General features: G+C 40.4%; 1 protein-coding gene across 1 annotated transcript in view; it reads right to left on the bottom strand.

The window, feature by feature from the left end:
* C7 (complement C7) overlaps window positions 1-17,113 on the bottom strand; it is a 45,627-nt gene extending 28,514 nt beyond the window's left edge. The window contains exons 1-7 of the mRNA XM_032213432.1: window positions 16,938-17,113; window positions 16,570-16,625; window positions 13,058-13,130; window positions 11,200-11,341; window positions 10,054-10,204; window positions 5,710-5,848; window positions 4,132-4,266 (exon numbers count right to left, since the gene is read on the bottom strand). Coding sequence (XP_032069323.1) covers window positions 4,132-4,266; window positions 5,710-5,848; window positions 10,054-10,204; window positions 11,200-11,341; window positions 13,058-13,130; window positions 16,570-16,625; window positions 16,938-16,943 — 702 coding nt within the window. The 5' untranslated portion in view covers window positions 16,944-17,113. The remainder of the gene's footprint in view (window positions 1-4,131; window positions 4,267-5,709; window positions 5,849-10,053; window positions 10,205-11,199; window positions 11,342-13,057; window positions 13,131-16,569; window positions 16,626-16,937) is intronic.
* Window positions 17,114-17,263: the final 150 nt, after the last annotated feature.

Below are 17,263 nucleotides of genomic sequence, written 5' to 3' on the forward strand. Positions count from 1 at the left end.
ATATCTGCATTTGTCTCAGTTTAGTCATATAATACTCACCTCAGCCTATCAATGGCTTAAAATAGATCTCTCCTCTCCTCTGCCCTGCCCTGCCTCCCCTTTCCTTCTCATTCCTCGCATCTGATTTCCTTTCTCTCTACCTGATCTTTCAGTGATTAATACCAAAAGTTCACACTCTTGGTTTGATGTCGGTTGTTGCTATATTGTATGTTATTGTTAAAGCGATAAGAGTACAGTTTGGGGAAATCTTTTTAGCTTTTATTAAACATACTTAGTATATTTCTACAGCAGCAAGTTCAAACATGATTGCCTCAACCATTTTAGACTCATCCTCAACATCAAGAAAACTGAGTTCATCAAGATTGTTACCACCCCTGGAACACTTCAGATCAGTGGGGAAAACCTAAAGAAGGTGGACATTTTTCGGTGTCTGGGATCCCATCTCTAAGGCAATGGTGACATCAATTGTGAGCTGTGATCAAGGGCGAATGCAGCCTGGATGCATTGGTGAGAACTCACTGGTGTGTTATGTGACAGGCGAATGCCAACCTGTCTTAAATCTAAGATTTACAAGACAACCACCCACCCTGTTGAACTGTATGGCACTGAATGCTGGGCAGCAACAACAGGGACCGAAAGCTATCTCCGTGCCATGAAAATGCAAATGCTCCATTGGATATTAGATATCTTCCTTCTTGACCGCATTACAATGACACCATTAGACAACATTTTGGTGTGGCACCAATTATAGAGAAGTTGAGAAAAGACCAACTCCGCTGGTATGGACATGTCCAAAGAGCAGCACCTTCCACCATGGTCATGACTGCCTACCAACTAGATGTCAATGGCCGGTGACCTTGAAGGCATCCAAAACAGAGATGTCAATAAAGATATAGAAGTCATGGGCCTGCACCCTGGAGACACAGCTGACCATGGAAAGTGACATTCAATGATCAAAAAGCAGACCCAGCACCTACGGGAATATGCTAGATAGAAGAAGAATTGGTATGTTTCTTTTTCAAGTACTGTATTTTTCAGAGTATAAGTCACATTGGAGTATAAGAAGCACCAAGATTTTGAAGAGGCAAATTAAAAAAAAAAGTTTTTGCACTCTGCAAACCTCCCCAAAATGGCCTGTTTTTCGCAAAAACGAACCTGTTTTTTGTATTTAAAAAAAAGAAAGAAAGGATATGCATAGCCTTTAGGAGGCTTATAGAGTGCTTCTAAGGCTGGGGCTAATTTTTAGCTCATTCTGCCCTCCCCAGCCCCCAGGAGCACTCTGGAAACCTCCTAAAGGCTATCCATGGCTCTTTTTGCAAAGGGGATGCGGTTTCAGGAGGCCAAAAATGCTGTATTCAATGTATAAGACGCACACAGATTTTCACCCTCTTTTTAGAGGTAAAAAGGTGCATCTTATACTCCAAAAATATGGTAATCTAATGTTTAGTAAGCTCAAAACTGCAGGTTTTCAAGCAAGTGCACCTGAACGGAAGGTCTTAAAAAGTCAGTATGATAGCTGTGATTCCTCAGTTGAAGATCCACACATTACACTTTTTTTTTGTAATATGTGTACTGCAGAGTAAAACAGGTGGAGTGTGATTTCACGCTCACACACCAGTCACCATGATTTTCCTATGGACATCTCTGATTTTGAGTGTGGAGTTCTTATGTCCCCCTGCAACTTTTTCTGAGTTGCCTTCCTCAACACAGTAACACACACCACAAATATTGCAGGTAGCCCTCATTTAGCAATCGCAATTGGAATCGGCAACTCAGTCACTACACTAAGCAGTTGCTAAGCGAAACCACAACTCTGCTTACAATCTTACTTCAGCTTTCTTTTGCTTTATAGATCTGTGAAGGTCATAAATGTGAGCATCGCTATATAAAATTACTCCTTACTCACCATTATAATTGCAAAAAAATGTTAAACAAGACAGTAGCGAAATGAGAACTGTCTGTATCTGAAAAGTAATAATTGTCTAGCCTACTAGGAGACAATTAACTGTCTTTGATCCATACAAGAAGCTATCTGTTCTGACCCAGGCTTCCTTAAACAGCAAGAAGCAGAGTCTTGGTCCTGCCCAAACGCCTTTTAGTTACATGACTGTGTATTCCTTTCATTCACAGTCCGCAAGGCTTAGCAAACAGTCTTTCAGAAGAATGTTTATCAAATATGAACCTTATCTCATTTAGCAAGCTGCCAAATAACTAGTTTCCAAATGCAGGGCAAGGCCAAACTTGGCACAGAGCAAGGACATGCAGTCAGGGGAGGTAGGAGAGGCAGAGCCTCATCACTGTCATCATGAAAAGAAAGAAAAAAAATGTAAAAGGAAAAAGGCAAGAGCTGAGGTCAGGCTGAGCTAGTTACTGCCAGAGTCACGTGGATGACTCTGCTTAGTGCTTAACTGTCTAAAAAAGCCTCTTAAAAAGTGCCCTCTACAGGAGGCGGCAGGGGAACGACGTGCCTCATCTAGTCTGACTTTAGCTGTTTTATGATCACTCGAGCAGAGTTAAGCAAGGGTTAAAAGCTAAAAATTCCTGATGTAGGTGAAGCACATTGTTCTCCTGCCTCCTCCTGTAGAGGGCGCTTTTTAGAGGCTTTTTTAAACAATTAAGCAGAGTCATCCACGGTGACTCTGGCAGCAACTAGCTCAGCTTGACCTCAGCTCTTGCCTTTTTCCTTTTACATTTTTTTCTTTTCATGATGACAGGCAAGAGCAGAGTTGAAATCCTCTCTGAAACAGCTGGAAAAGATACATGTGGGTTGGCGGGAGGGGGAGGAATTCAAACTTCATCTTCAAGTGTAGATCCCTCCCCAAGTGTAGTTTGATTGCAGGCAGAGCCACATTGCCTTTTCAAACACACAGACACACACAGAGAGAGAGAGAGCTGGATAAAACTGTATAAACCCAGCTTCACTGATTACAAGTTTGAAAAGGCAACGTGGCTCCACCTGCAATCAAAGGCTCAGATCGGCTCCCCTCTGGCTTCTCTGCTTCTTCTCTCACCCCAGGCTGCAAGCAGGAGGTGAGTGGGTGGGTGGGCTTCATTGTGTTTCAGGCATTTCCCACTCAGACAGCAGGCTGCATTTGCAAGGTGATTGGGGAAGGCAGCAGGGGAATGGGGAGGTATGGCAGAGGAGCTGCTTTCAAGCCATTAAAAAAATATCCAATCCAACTTCTATTTTTGTGTTTGTTTGAGAGAGAGTGAGTGAGAAAGGGAAGGGGGTAGGAGAGATAGTCCAATCCAACTTCTCTGTGTGCATGTGTCTGTTTGAGAGAGGGGGGAGGGAGGGAGAGAGGGAGGAAGGAGGGGGAGGGAGAAGAAAAAGAATGAAAGAAACTTTTTTCGCAAAGGAGAAAAACAAATGCTGTCGCTTTAAATCGGAACTGAGCATGCCTGGCTGTGGAATTCTGGGAGTTGAAGTCCACAAGTCTAAAAAAATTTGAAACCCACCACTGTGTCACTGTCTCACCAGCTGCATGTCACTGGCACAGAGTCTCTTATAGTTACAAACATAACTTTCCACTTGAACTTGACACAACCAAATGGATGAATTGTTTCCTGCAAAAGCCCATTTCTCTTTTGTTTCCTATGGGAGGGGCCAATCACCTCCAAGGTGTGGCTTTACTCCTAAGTCGACCCTGCTTTCTTAGTTATACTTGTCTTTTGGCAGCTCTGCACATGTGCACACTGGGAACAGGCTCCAGCTGTTTTTCTGCCTCACTGCTGTCCAACTCCCTCTCTGCCTCTGATGCAGAGCCCTCATCTGAGCTTTCCTCAACCCCCAGGACTGCCCATGTTCCTCCCCAATCTCCTCACTGTCTGACTCCGCTGCCAGCTCTGCTGGTTGTTGGCGGGCCACAACACTATCCTTCCCTGTTACTCAGCTTTCTTGTCTGTGTGAAATTTCTAGGTATCTATGTTGACTCAGGAAGAAATTGAATATAAGGGACTCTAGAACAGTCAGTTCTTTGCTGTTTCCAGGGAAGCCCCATACACCAGATCTAAGCACCCCGTGGGACGGATCTGGCCCCCGGGCCTTGAGTTTGATACCCCTGCTCTAAAAGATATGTCCTCTTCACCTTTCTGTCACTTAGAGAAGGAAAAAAGCAAAGCAATACGTACCTCTGACTTGTCTCTTGCATTATTTGCTTTGGTGTAGTAATGGCCATGATTATCAGTGTAACGGCTCTCTGTCTCTTTCATATAGGACCAGGTACTGTTGTAAAATTCAGTATTGAATTCATTCTCAATTTTCACCTGTACAAAGGGGGGGGGAGAGATATTTGATGACTTATTAAAAACAATACAGTCACATTCTGACTCTTAAAATGAACATAGATTGCCTCCATAATGCAGCTTTTGTCAAGATGAAATACTGTTGATATAAATGCTACTACAGCTGGTCCTAGAATTCCCAGCAAGGTTGCCAAATAACGAAGAAGCAACCTGTCTGGAAATATTGGGAGCTATTAATTCAATACATCTGGTAGTTACTGCATTGGAGTAACACCAAATTAACTTTAGTCAATAAAGGCACATTTCCTCCTATATTTTTTTATGACAGCTGCCAGATGGGCAACCCAGATGGTGCCTAAAGGTAATAATACAAGTGGTGAGATGTTGGGTTAAAGAAAGTAACCAATGAAAACAAGAAACGGCTATTGGGGGGGGGGGGGATTCCTATTCTTACTAATGGTATTAGTAACTGTTGGTAGGAAGAGATTGGATTAGCTGTTTATCATTCTGTAGGTAGCAGCACTAGGTAGTCCTAACACAATATCTCTAATGTCAGCTGTGATATATTTTCACGTCTGGTCATGGATAGATTAGAAATATGCTGTGGGAAGCCAAATCCCTCCCCCCAATAATCAAATATTTTGAGGACTATTAAAAAGGTAGAATAAATTATTTTCCCTAAAAGAGAAATAAAAAAATCTTAAGGGAGACAGAAACTGAGCTGGGGAAGCTTTTAGAAATGCAGATTTGGTAATCCATGCAGCAAAATCTGAACAAAGGCAGAGTGATAGGATTAGTCCTCATTCAAACCAGGGCAAAGCCATTAATCCATAATAGGAATTGCCCAATATCCTTTCAGAACACAAGCCACTTCACTGCATCATCTTAGCAGCCCAAACTTCAACCAAACCTGGCAGCTCACTTCAACCTCTACAGCCAGGGGTGGGTTGCTGCCGGTGTTACTGTTGGTTCACTCCGTGCACATGCACAGTTGCCTGTCCTTAAAAAAGAACTAAAAACCATGCCGGAAACACCAGCAGCAACCAGGGAACCGGTTCGTAGGCATGGCCAGCCTGGGTTGCTTCCGATTCTGCGACCCAGGCCAACATATCACTACCGGTTCGCCCATACCAGTGTGAACCGTTAGCAATCCACCTCTGTATACAGCCACCTGTGACCCCTACATAACCCCTACATGGCCCCATGGGAGTTAGACAACAGCCAATAGAATACATGTTCTTGCACAGGAACAGGAAGCTCAAGGGAATGTATAACCACCCCCTCTCAATTCCATGTGGTCAGTTGCCCAGAACCCATGTGGTTCTGCTTCATCATTAAATAGATCCTCTTTCCAATCAACCTCCAGCCTCCATTTTGTCTGCAGTGCCTTTCTCCCGGATTGGAACTGAACCAGATGGATATTTCTTCCAACAATGCCAATAAGGAAAATAAAATTAATCACACCTCAAAAGTATAGGCAAGGACATTTTCACTCAGCCGATAATATTCTCTCCGGTCACCACTGAAGACCTTCCGACATTGGCCACCATAGCTCTTAGTGTCAATGACCCCACTTCTCATTTCCCCAGTAAGGGCATTAAAGCTGCAGGCAAATAAAGTCAAAACATAATTATAAGTGCAGAATCTGGAATGTGAGCTCTGGAAACAAATTGTTGGTACATCTACAGTTAAATTATGGACAGAACAAGAAAGCCATGATGAAGTTCTGAAAGCCCACAAAGATGATAGCATATAACAAACAGGATGCTACATAAAGAGGAACGGAATTGCTCTCTGTATTTTATAATACTAAAATATTTTAATCTCTATGGCAACTGTCTTTGATAAACTACATTTTAATCCCAAAATTAACATAACAATGGACAATCTCCTCTCATCTTTTCATTCAAGTGAAGCCATCCACAAGGCCACGGCAATGCATAAAGCATATAATTTATAGGCTTTGAAGTAATATCCTAGTTTTTGTGTTGAAGTACCAATCACACCAACAAGCCAAGAGACTGGAGAAAAGCAGTAGGTATTTATGAATATCTCTACTTGTGCAAAAAACACACTTAACCATGGTTTGTTGAATAATCCCCAATTAACTGAGTTCATACAACATGCTGTATATGCCAAACAACCAAAACCAAGTGTGATCCCATTATTCCTCTATACAATGTGTCAACCTAGCAAAGAATAAAAGGCCCAAGCATTTCAGATGGTATTTTTATTGGTTCTCTTCCTTCTTATAGGACCCATAACAGCCTTCCCCAATCTAGATGCCTTTTAAATATTCTCAATTAATTCCCTGAAATCTGTTAGAAAGAATTCTGAGAATTAAAATTATGCAAATGGTAGGCATCCAGAGTGAACAAGATTGGTATACACACACACACACACACACACACACAGTATATATAGATTGGTAATATATATATTGGGGTGTGTGTGTGTGTGTGTGTGTATGTGTGTTTATGATGGACGTAAATGCGAGATGCCTGTCGGACACAGCGGCGGGGGTGTTGCTTCTCGCCGCTGCCGCGCTCTGCCGCCTCGCCACCCGCCTCCTCCGTCCCCGCTGACATTCTTGGGAGCAGGTCGGGTGGCTGGCTGGCTGGGAGGAGAAGAGCAGTGAGTCTTTGTGCCCGCTGGCCGGCCAGGCAGGGAGCAGGTCGGGTGGGGGGGGTGGCTGGCTGGGAGGAGAAGAGCGGTGAGTCTTTGTGCCGGCTGGCCGGCCAGGCAGGGAGCAGGTCGGGTGGGGGTGAGTGGCTGGCTGGCTGGGAGGAGAGCAGTGAGTCCCTCCCCAGCCAGCCATAAGGGCTCACCGCTCTTCTCCTCCTCCTCCCCCTCGTCCTCCCCGCTCGATGCTGGGCTGGCTGCAGAAGAAATGGCGGCTGGTGAAAGAAAAACCTCTCCAGAATCACCCTTGCACTTGCGCAGTCGCTCAAATGCAAGACATGATTCGCTGCTCCCAGATTAGGAGGCGGGAGAATCAGTGCCTCTTTTGCATATTAAATCTTTTGCTTTTTAACTCCGCCTTAACTTTTAAAAGGCGAAAAATTCCTTAAGCAAAAGAGGCCCCGAGTTCTCTCGCCTCCTCCTAGTTAACACTGAGAGCAGACACCAAGCCACTGTGACTTGAAATCTGGTAGCAACTATCCTGGCTTTAATTCATTAAAAAAAAAATTAAAACTCTTTCCTTTCTCTCAGGAGACTGGGGAGGCTCCGCCTCCCTTGCCTCTAGTGACTGCACGTCCCTGGTATGTATGTATGTATGTATGTATGTATGTATGTATGTATGTATGTATGTAGTGTCACAACCACTGGTATGCCCCAATTATGGGAGGAAGCTAACTGCTTCCATTCTCTGTCTATTGGCTCGTCACAAGAGACCATCACGATCTATTTCAAGCTATTTAGCTCTCATCAGCTAGCCATACCCTTACTGGGATTCGAACCTGTGCTGCGTTACATCTTAGGCAGATGTGTTAACCACTAAGCCACAAGGTCCTCCTCCTTATCAGCTGAGCCAGGGAAGTAGGTATGTATTTAGTGTCACAACCCCTGGTATGCCCCAATTATGGGAGGAAGCTAACTGCTTCCATTCTCTGTCTATTGGCTCGTCACAAGAGACCATCACGACAGAAACCCAATATTTTTACTGTTGCCTTTGTTACATTTGTGTTGTATTTGTGCTGATAAATAAATAAAGGGAGACTAGTATAGATCTATTTCAAGCTATTTAGCTCTCATCAGCTAGCCATACCCTTACTGGGATTCGAACCTGTGCTGTATTACATCTTAGGCAGATGTGTTAACCACTAAGCCACAAGGTCCTCCTCCTTATCAGCTGAGCCAGGGAAGTAGATATGTGTTTAGTGTCACAACCCCTGGTATGCCCCAATTATGGGAGGAAGCTAACTGCTTCCATTCTCTGTCTATTGGCTCGTCACAAGAGACCATCACGACAGAAACCCTATATATATATAATAATGGATAAGAGCCTGTGGCCTAATGGCTAAGATGTCTGCCTAGTATGTAATATAGCCCAGGTTCAAATCCCAGTAAGGGTATGGCTAGCTGATGAGAGCTAAATAGCTTGAAATAGATCTATACTAGTCTCCCTTTATTTATTTATCAGCACAAATAAAACACACACACACACACACACACACACACACACACACACATATATATATATATATATATATATATATATATATATATATATATTATACAAAGGCAACGGTAAAAATACACACACACACACACAAACATACACACACATACACATATATACATACATATATACATACATACATATACATATACATATACATATACATATACATATACATATACATATACATATACATATACATACATACATACATACATACACACACATATACATATACATATACATATACATATACATATACATATACATATACATATACATATACATATACATATACATATACATATACATATACATATACATATACATATACATATACATATATATATATATATATATATATATATATATATATATATAACCAATCTATATATACCAATATATATATATTGGTGTATATATACCAATCTTGTTCATGCATGGAGGCTCAGAGGGACAAAAAACAGGCCTATCAGAAGTTCAGGAAGAGTGCGTCCTGGGCCTAGGGAGGCCATTTTCACCCTCCCAGAGGCTCAAGAAAAGCCTCTGGAGTCTGGGGAGGACAACCCCCCCCCCACAATATGGTGCAGGAGGCTGACTAGGCCACGCCCACCATGGCCATGCCCACCCAGCAACCGGGCAGAGAACTCCTTGCTAAAATTGCATCTCAGAAAGATTCTTCAGGCTTAGGCAAAATGATATGCATTGACTTCAGCGTTTAGCATGCTACCCATTCTCAACACAGGAAAATATATATTATTTATTTCATTCAATTTATACAACTCTAATTGCTTACAGCATTAAAAAAACACAATGTTCTACCATCCCTAAAGCATATAACAGGGAAGAAAGTCAAATCTGGTCAACAACACATGTCAAAAACCAAAAGGGGCTCCAACCATTCCAATCAAATTTGATCTGAACCTTCCTCCAATGGTGCTCCAGATGTCTCTTCTGGTACTTCATCTCCAAGAACTCTTTACTAAACCAAGCAACATAGGCACAGGGAGAGGCCAAATAAGTATTGGTTGGAAGAATTAAGGTGGTCACGATTAATTGTAATAATTAATATATCCCTATTTTTCCGAGTATAAGACACACCAAGGTTTTGAAGAGACAAATTAAAAAAAGTTTTTGCACTCTGCAGACCTCCCCAAAATGGCCCATTTTTCACAAAAACGAGCACATTTTTTGTCAAATAAGGGGCATTCATAGCCTTTAGGAGTCTTATAGGGTGCTCCTGGGGGCTGGGGATGGCAAAAATGAGCAAGAAATGGCTCATTTTTCACTCATTTTTGCCCTCCCCAGCCCCCAGGAGCACTCGTGAAGCCTCCTAAAGTCTATGCATGGCCATTTTGGTGAAGGGGCGGGGTTTTGGCAGACAAAAAAATGTTGTATTCAGTGTATTAGACGCACCCAGATTTTCAGCCTCTCTTTTGAGGGAAAAAGGTGCGCCTTATACTCCCAAAATACGGTATATATAGCCTTTATTGTCATTGAACAAAATTGGTTATTATACATAATACAGTAATTATTAAACGGGCTGCCCAGAATTCCTGAACAAGGGATTGATAAATTAAAATTATAACTTTTTTTCATTCATAAGCACTATAAGAGCAAATTACCCTCTTCCTGTTAATTCTACATTAGGAGGTGCTCTAAGTGGAGGCTTCTGATCACATATTTTCTTGACTTCTTCACATCTATCTTCATCAGAGCCACCTTCCAGGCAATCTTGATCTCCATTGCACAACAGTGATTTGCGAATGCATTGTCCTATTACCATAAAGATAGACAATATTGATAGGGAAGATACTTTGATAGGGAAAACCAAAAACAATGCACAAATTGACCTCTTTGTCAAGGTGTAAATAACTCTTCCTAATCTGGTAGCATTTAATTCTGTTTCGACCACAATTTCTACAGTATAGCTGTAGATAAGTGATTCATAAAAACACAGTGTTGTTTGATATCTTGCTCTGATATTTTACATTGGGTCTTATCCAATGGTTCCTTCACTTTAATCTAACAAACAAACCTAAAAAGTAATTCTATTAGATACCATATTTGTCAAAGTGTAAGACGCACTGGAGTATAAGACGCACCAAGATTTTGAAGAGGTAAATTTTAAAAAAAGTTTTTGCACTTTGCAGTCCTCCCAAAAATGGCCTGTTTTTCATGATAAAAGGCCCATTTCTTTTTCAAAAAAAAGGGCATGAATAGCCTTTAGGAAGCTTGTAGAGTACTCCTGGGGTCGGGGGGTGGGGACAAAATTGAGCAAAAAAACTGCCCTTCCCAATCCCCAGGAGCACTCTATAAGTCTCCTAAAGGCTATGCATGGCCATTTTGGTGAAGAGGGAGGCAAAAAATGCTGTATTCAGTGTATAAAATGCACCCAGATTTTCTCCCTCTTTTTTGAGGGATAAAGGTGCATCTTATACTCCAAAAAATATGGTAATTATTTCTACTGTCACCTACCTATTTCCATTTGCTGTCACTACAGAACAAACTATAAGAGGCTGAGCCCGAGGTCAAACATTTCATAAGTGATGAGTTCCTGAAAGCCTGCAAGAGAGCCAAGTCCAGCCCACCTTGAATGCCTGTGACTCTTATTCCTATGGCCAATTTGCTTTTCCAGTTAGTAGCTCAGATTTTTGTGGCGAGCTTATGCTTGCAATAAATCTTTATACTGATTTGAACTGCCCAAATCTCCTGATTTCCCCAGTGCTTGATACAATCACCCAGTCACTTAGACTTTTGAAGCCATATACCTGAAGAACATCTGAAACGATCACCACATCCTTCTTCTGTTGGGCAACCTCTTGTGGGAACACATGCACGAGTTTCAAATGAATTTCCTGAGCATGGATTTCCCCCAAACTGTGCATAAACTGCTACAGTCCGCCTGTGAATCTAAACCAAAACACATTAATTTAGGATTGAAAAGGAGTGTTTTCAGTGAGAACATTATCTGGGCATAATTCATCAGGATGCATGCTGATGGTTGGTGAGTTCTGGGTATAAGTCCCAAAGGTGCCTTTTCAACTGGACTTTCTGGTTTTTCTTTGAAGATATTTCATCCAAGAAGCTTCTTCAGTTCTGACTTGATGGTGAGGAATGGAAGGATTTATATCTGAGGACACAGATAAACCTCCAGGTGGTCTCAACAACTCACTTAAAGAATGCAAATGACCAGCTGTCTGCAAGGAATACAAATCCTTCCATTCCACATCATCCAGTCAGAGTTGAAGAAGCTTCTTGGATGAGAAGTAAAAAGTCTTTAAAGAAAAACCAGAAGGTCCAGTTACCTCTTGAAAAAGCACCTTTGGAACAACTATGACCTGGATGACTGAGACTCTCCATAGACATTCTGGGCATTGGCAGATCACTTATCCTTTATTTCTTTCTTCCACCCTTCCTTTTTAGAATTTTGGATTTTTTCCTTTCTTCCTTCCTTCCCTCTTTTCTTCCCTTTCTCCCTTCCTTCCCTCCCTCTCTTGTTTTTGTATAAGTCCTTTTGCTGAGAGAAAAAAGAAAAATGTAGAAAACAAATCCAGAGAAAACACCTTGCTTGCCTCTGTTTTGTATATGGTCTATGTACAAGAGACTCTTGGCTACTATTATACAATAGCAGAGTTGGAAGGGACCTTGGAGGTCTTCTAGTCCAACCCCCTGCCTAGGCAGGAAACCCTATACCGTTTCAAACAAATGGCTATCCAACATCTTCTTAAAAACTTCCAGTGTTGGGGCATTCACAACTTCTGGAGGCAACTTCTGTTCCACTGGTTCATTGTTCTCACAGTTAGGAAGTTTCTCCTTAATTCCAGGTTGCTTCGCTCATTAATTAGCTTCCATCCATTGTTTCTTGTCTTGCCTTCTGCTCCTTTGGAAAATAAGTTGACCCCTTCCACTTTGTGGCAGCCCCACAAATATGAGTAAAATGGTTTACTCCTATGAAATGTAATGAATATAATGTTGGACTTAGAGCAACACAAAGATGCTACTAGGACAACTCTCTAAAGTATGACTTCTGGTTATGCTCAGGAGAAGTACTATATTTATATTGTTGCAATTAACAAAGACAACTTATTACCAGCACTTATTGTTTGTGAAAAGGGAATACTAAAATAGAAATGCAAACTCATGGAGGGAAGTGCTGTAAGCAGATAAAGTTTTTAAAGTTGCATATTATCATATAGCATAGCTATACGTTCATTTCCTTTTTTTAATTTTTTGGATAGTACACTGAAATGAAAACTTCAACACTAGTTTTAACTGGCAAGTGCTAAATAATCTTTCATACCCTACTATTAAGGGCTGGTTTAGCATCTCCAGGAATGCAGTGGCTCAGTGGCTATGACACTGAGTTTGTCGATCAGATGGTCGGCAGTTCAGCAGTTCGAATCCCTAGTGCGATATAACGGAGTGAACTGTGGCAAGAAAGATCGTAAAATGGGGCAGATGCAACAAATGTCTCACTTAGCAACAGAAATTCTCCGCTCAATTGCGGTTGCAAGTAGAAGACTACCTGTCTGAAATCTTTTAAGAATCCAGAAAGATAAATCAGCTTATGGTTTTGGACAAAGGACCAAACAATTAGTTATGCAGAAAGTATTTACAATACTATACTTGTGTTTTAGTACAGCCATCACAATCTGACCAAGGACCATATGGATTCCATCTGCAGTGGACTGGATCAATTCTATTGGATGTTATGTATGGAAAAAGAAAAAGATTGTCAGTTATTGCAGCATTGAGGGAAGAGATCTACCACAGTAACAGAGTTTGATTTTTCATTGAAAAGGTTCCAGAATCAGTCCTGTTTTGGGAAAAAAACCTTCTGATTGAAAAACTGCAAAGTTGTTGCCAGTAGCTCTTAGCTATTTCTAGCTTTAACTTGAGATTTGACTATTATTTTCTAGATATTTCCAACGTATATAAGATCTGGAAGTCTGAAAAGGCCAGTCAAATAAATATGGTGACCATGCTATAGAATTATTCCTAAGAATTTGGAATAAAACAGTAAAAAACAATAAAACCTTAAGATGAATCGTCCTATTTACAAGGTTAATTATATAGGAACAATCTTCATTTTCTAAAAATCCGCCATAATGCAGTGCTGAATCAGTGTTTGAGACAATGAATGGAAAAAGCCAAGATGATTTTTTCCCCCCTCTCACTACAGACATAATGCAATTTGGAGATAGAAGATGTGTATCACTTAGGCTTTCTCTCACTTATTGCAGATAAGTGGTAGTAGTTCAGTTCTGTAAAATCATTCGTTACATTAAAATCTTGCTATGGCTCTACAGTTTGAGACTTTGAATTGGAAACACCAAAAGATACTCATTTTTTTTCCTGATTTGCTCCTTCAGGCTGTTTAGCAATATAAATGGCATAATGAGGATTAAAGTAGGGTGATTAAACTTTTTAAGGGTGATTGGATATTATTTTGAATTGCCCGTCAAATATGAGTAGATAAATAGGTACCACTTTGGTGGGAAGATAAGAATGCCTCGGTATATAGTTATGCTGGCCACATGATCACAAAAATGTCTTTGGACAATGCTGGCTAAGAAACAGATGAGCACTGGCCTTAGAATGGGACACAACTGGACAGGGGAAACCTTTATCTTTCTTTACCATTATTTTTTTTCCTATCAAACATGAAAACATTTCTTAGTCAAGAATGTCTGATATTGTATGTGTGTAATAAATACACAACCACAACCACTTAATCATATATATTTGTTAAGTTTTAAAAATAATGTTTTTATTATATTTATATATATTACATGTCTCTTTTAAATGGCATGTAGATGTTGCTTATGTCTATGTGCTTGTTGATGGCCAATTTGTCTGAATGGCAGACTTCCAGGAAGTTCTCTAGTGTTTTTTTGATTTGGCGTCTACATCTATACCTACATACCAATGCCATTCAAAAGAGACAATCAAATAGCCAAAAAGGAAACAAAAGATCAAAACATCTCCTCACCATCAGTCAACACCCAGATAAGCAGAGATTAACACTCAAGGACAAAACAATACTCTACCAACTCAAACGAAGAAGCTAACAATAAACTGCAACCTAATGAGGGAATCCCCTAGACCAGAGGTGTCAAACTCAAGGCCTGGGATCCAGATCTGGCCTGTGGGGTGCTTAGATCTGGAAACAGTGAAGGACTGACCAACAGTGCTTCTTCCAGCAAAAATGGAGCTCTGTTTTTGCTGGTAGAGGGTTGCAGGAGGCTGTCACTGCCAAAAACAGAGGTTGGGAGCCCATTTTTGCTGGTAGAGTGTTCGGGCTACCACACATACCCCCGACACAAGTAATGCTGAGCTACCCCCCCGCTCCCTTCCGAGGTCAAACACAAAACTGATGCACACCTCAATGAAATTGAGTTTGACACCCTCAACCTAGATCATATCCACCAACATTGATAGGGCAAGACACTGGTATATAAAATGAGAGAAAATCCCACTTCCTTTTAGCACTGATGTTGTAATCTAGGGTGGTAATGAAACATCTGCAAGAAAACAACCAGAAATAGAGAGTACCAAGGACCACATACAGTTGAATATGCCAGGGATTCCCAATGCTTAAAAAAAAAAGACAGTAAAATACCAAAAAAGGTCATTTTTTAAAATGTAGATTATGTTAGTATTGCTGGTGGCTCACTTTTTAGATCAAGGGGATTATTTTTAAAATTACTTGAAATAAACACAATTGGATCATACTTTTTCAAAATGGAGATGCATTGTATAGCTATTTCATATATGTAAACATTTACTTATGCCTATGTGTTTATTTTCTTTTTTAGTTTCCTTCCCTTGTTATAGTTTTTACACATATTATTTTGAATTTTGTGGAAGTAATCTGTCTAGTTATTTGGTTATTAAAAGACTACTGAAACCGAAAGTAACTCAATACCAAAGGAATAGCTTGAAGCAGGCACCCCTTTCTGCAGCTCTTTAAAACATACACATTTCCCCCCAGGAAGAATGTAGCTGCTTTAAAGAGTTGCAGCCAGAAGCTAATCTTGCATTGCTGAAAACATAGGAAACTTACAAGCAGAATACAGAATGATTGCACCTCCATAAAATTTTGTGAATGAGAGTGAATAAGTAAAGTAATGTGTGGAAGCATTCAGTTCTCCAAATACAGTTCACTCATGTTTATCTAATTTGGTCCTTGCTCCTTGAAGCTGTCATCTCCTCCTTAGTGTTCTTCTGATGTTAGAACTGCTACTCAAAATCCTCATCATCATGCCTGAAACTATTGTAACATGGAATTCTGAGATTACAACCCAAATACATCTGAATGCTTCTTTATTTCTGGAGAGACTTCTCAAAAGTGCTAAAAATTGAAACTGATTGTTTTGCACCAGAAATCACATGGAAAATGGCAATAATTTCATAACATTGAGCAAATAGCTGAGAAAGGACTGTGAAAGCATTTTGTATGCTTTAGATTATACACACACACACACACACACACACACACACCATCTCCAGCATTCAACATCTTAACAGAGGAATTACAGACAATTACAGAGTAACTACTTTGGAAAAACTCCCACACTTTTATCATGAAAGTTGTTTCCTTCACCACTCAGCTAAAATAAAATAAACTGGCAATCGAGGAAAAAAATGGTTTTCATAAATCCTCAGTCTGTAAACTGAACAAACTAGCTTCTCTTGTTCTTGGGTAGCGGCAAAATCTCTTTTCTATCTGGGAATTAAGTCAGTAAGTAGTGCTGAAGGAAAAAGAGACAACAATCAGGGCTTAGCAGTTCTCATAGTGATGTAAGACTGATTTCCTGGGTCCAAATTCCTTTCGAAGTTTACTGGAAAACTTTGGTTCACCTTTCATCTGAACCCAGCTCACACTTTTGTTCTGAAGATAAAATGAGAAAACTAGATATATTTCCTTATATACACACCGGGGTGGGGCGAGGGAGGTGGAGAAAGGAAAAAAAAAAACAGGAGAAATGAAATGTTTTAGAAAAGGCTGTGGTTAGCTTCAACCTAAGCACAGGACCGCATCTCTCATTTTTGAGAATATGATGAAGAACTTCATTGCACATCCCATTTTTGCTTAAGACACATTCAAATTTATTTTTAAGACATGTTCTACTTACCTTGAAAAAACAGGAAAGCAGCCTGTAATTTCTAACAGAATCAAAATGGTTAGAACCTAAAGAGAGAAGAGGAAGAAGGTATTACTAAAGGCATGAAGCTTAGAACTTACTTTTTAACCTAATTTCCCAATACAATAATGAAGAAAAGCTCTGCTGAAAGACGCTTTGCTGACAATACTGCTTAACAAACAAACAAACAAACAAACAAACAAACAAACAAGATATATATTCCAGTTACTGCCATCCATTCTCTCCCACCCCAACACAACCTGTCTTTCTGGAGTTGTGAGCCCATGTTATCCTTTTCTGCTTAGACAATGAACTCTGCTTTTATAGATTTATAGAAATTGACACAATGACTTTCTTACCTTCATGATTAGAGGAAGTCTGCCTTTCCCACCCAGCAACTAGGAAAGGAAAAACCTTCCTTTGAGAAGAGACTGCACTTCAGAACTAGGCGGGCCACTTGTCAGTCCAGTTATCTGGAAACTGATTCTCTGCCCAGTTGCTTTGCTTTTTCTTTCATAAGATAAACTCTAAGCAACACCATGGAATGCTAACACTAACTCATAATCTCCGGGGACAAATTGTTCTCAAATTTCTGAAAGTATTCAAATTTAGTTGATAAATTTGTTCCATATCCTGCAAAGGCCTGGCATGAGTTCTGGAGAAATATTTAGAATATTTAGACAAA

This window comes from Thamnophis elegans, chromosome 3 (genome assembly GCF_009769535.1).
Source record: "Thamnophis elegans isolate rThaEle1 chromosome 3, rThaEle1.pri, whole genome shotgun sequence".
NCBI classification, from domain to species: Eukaryota; Metazoa; Chordata; class Lepidosauria; order Squamata; family Colubridae; genus Thamnophis; species Thamnophis elegans.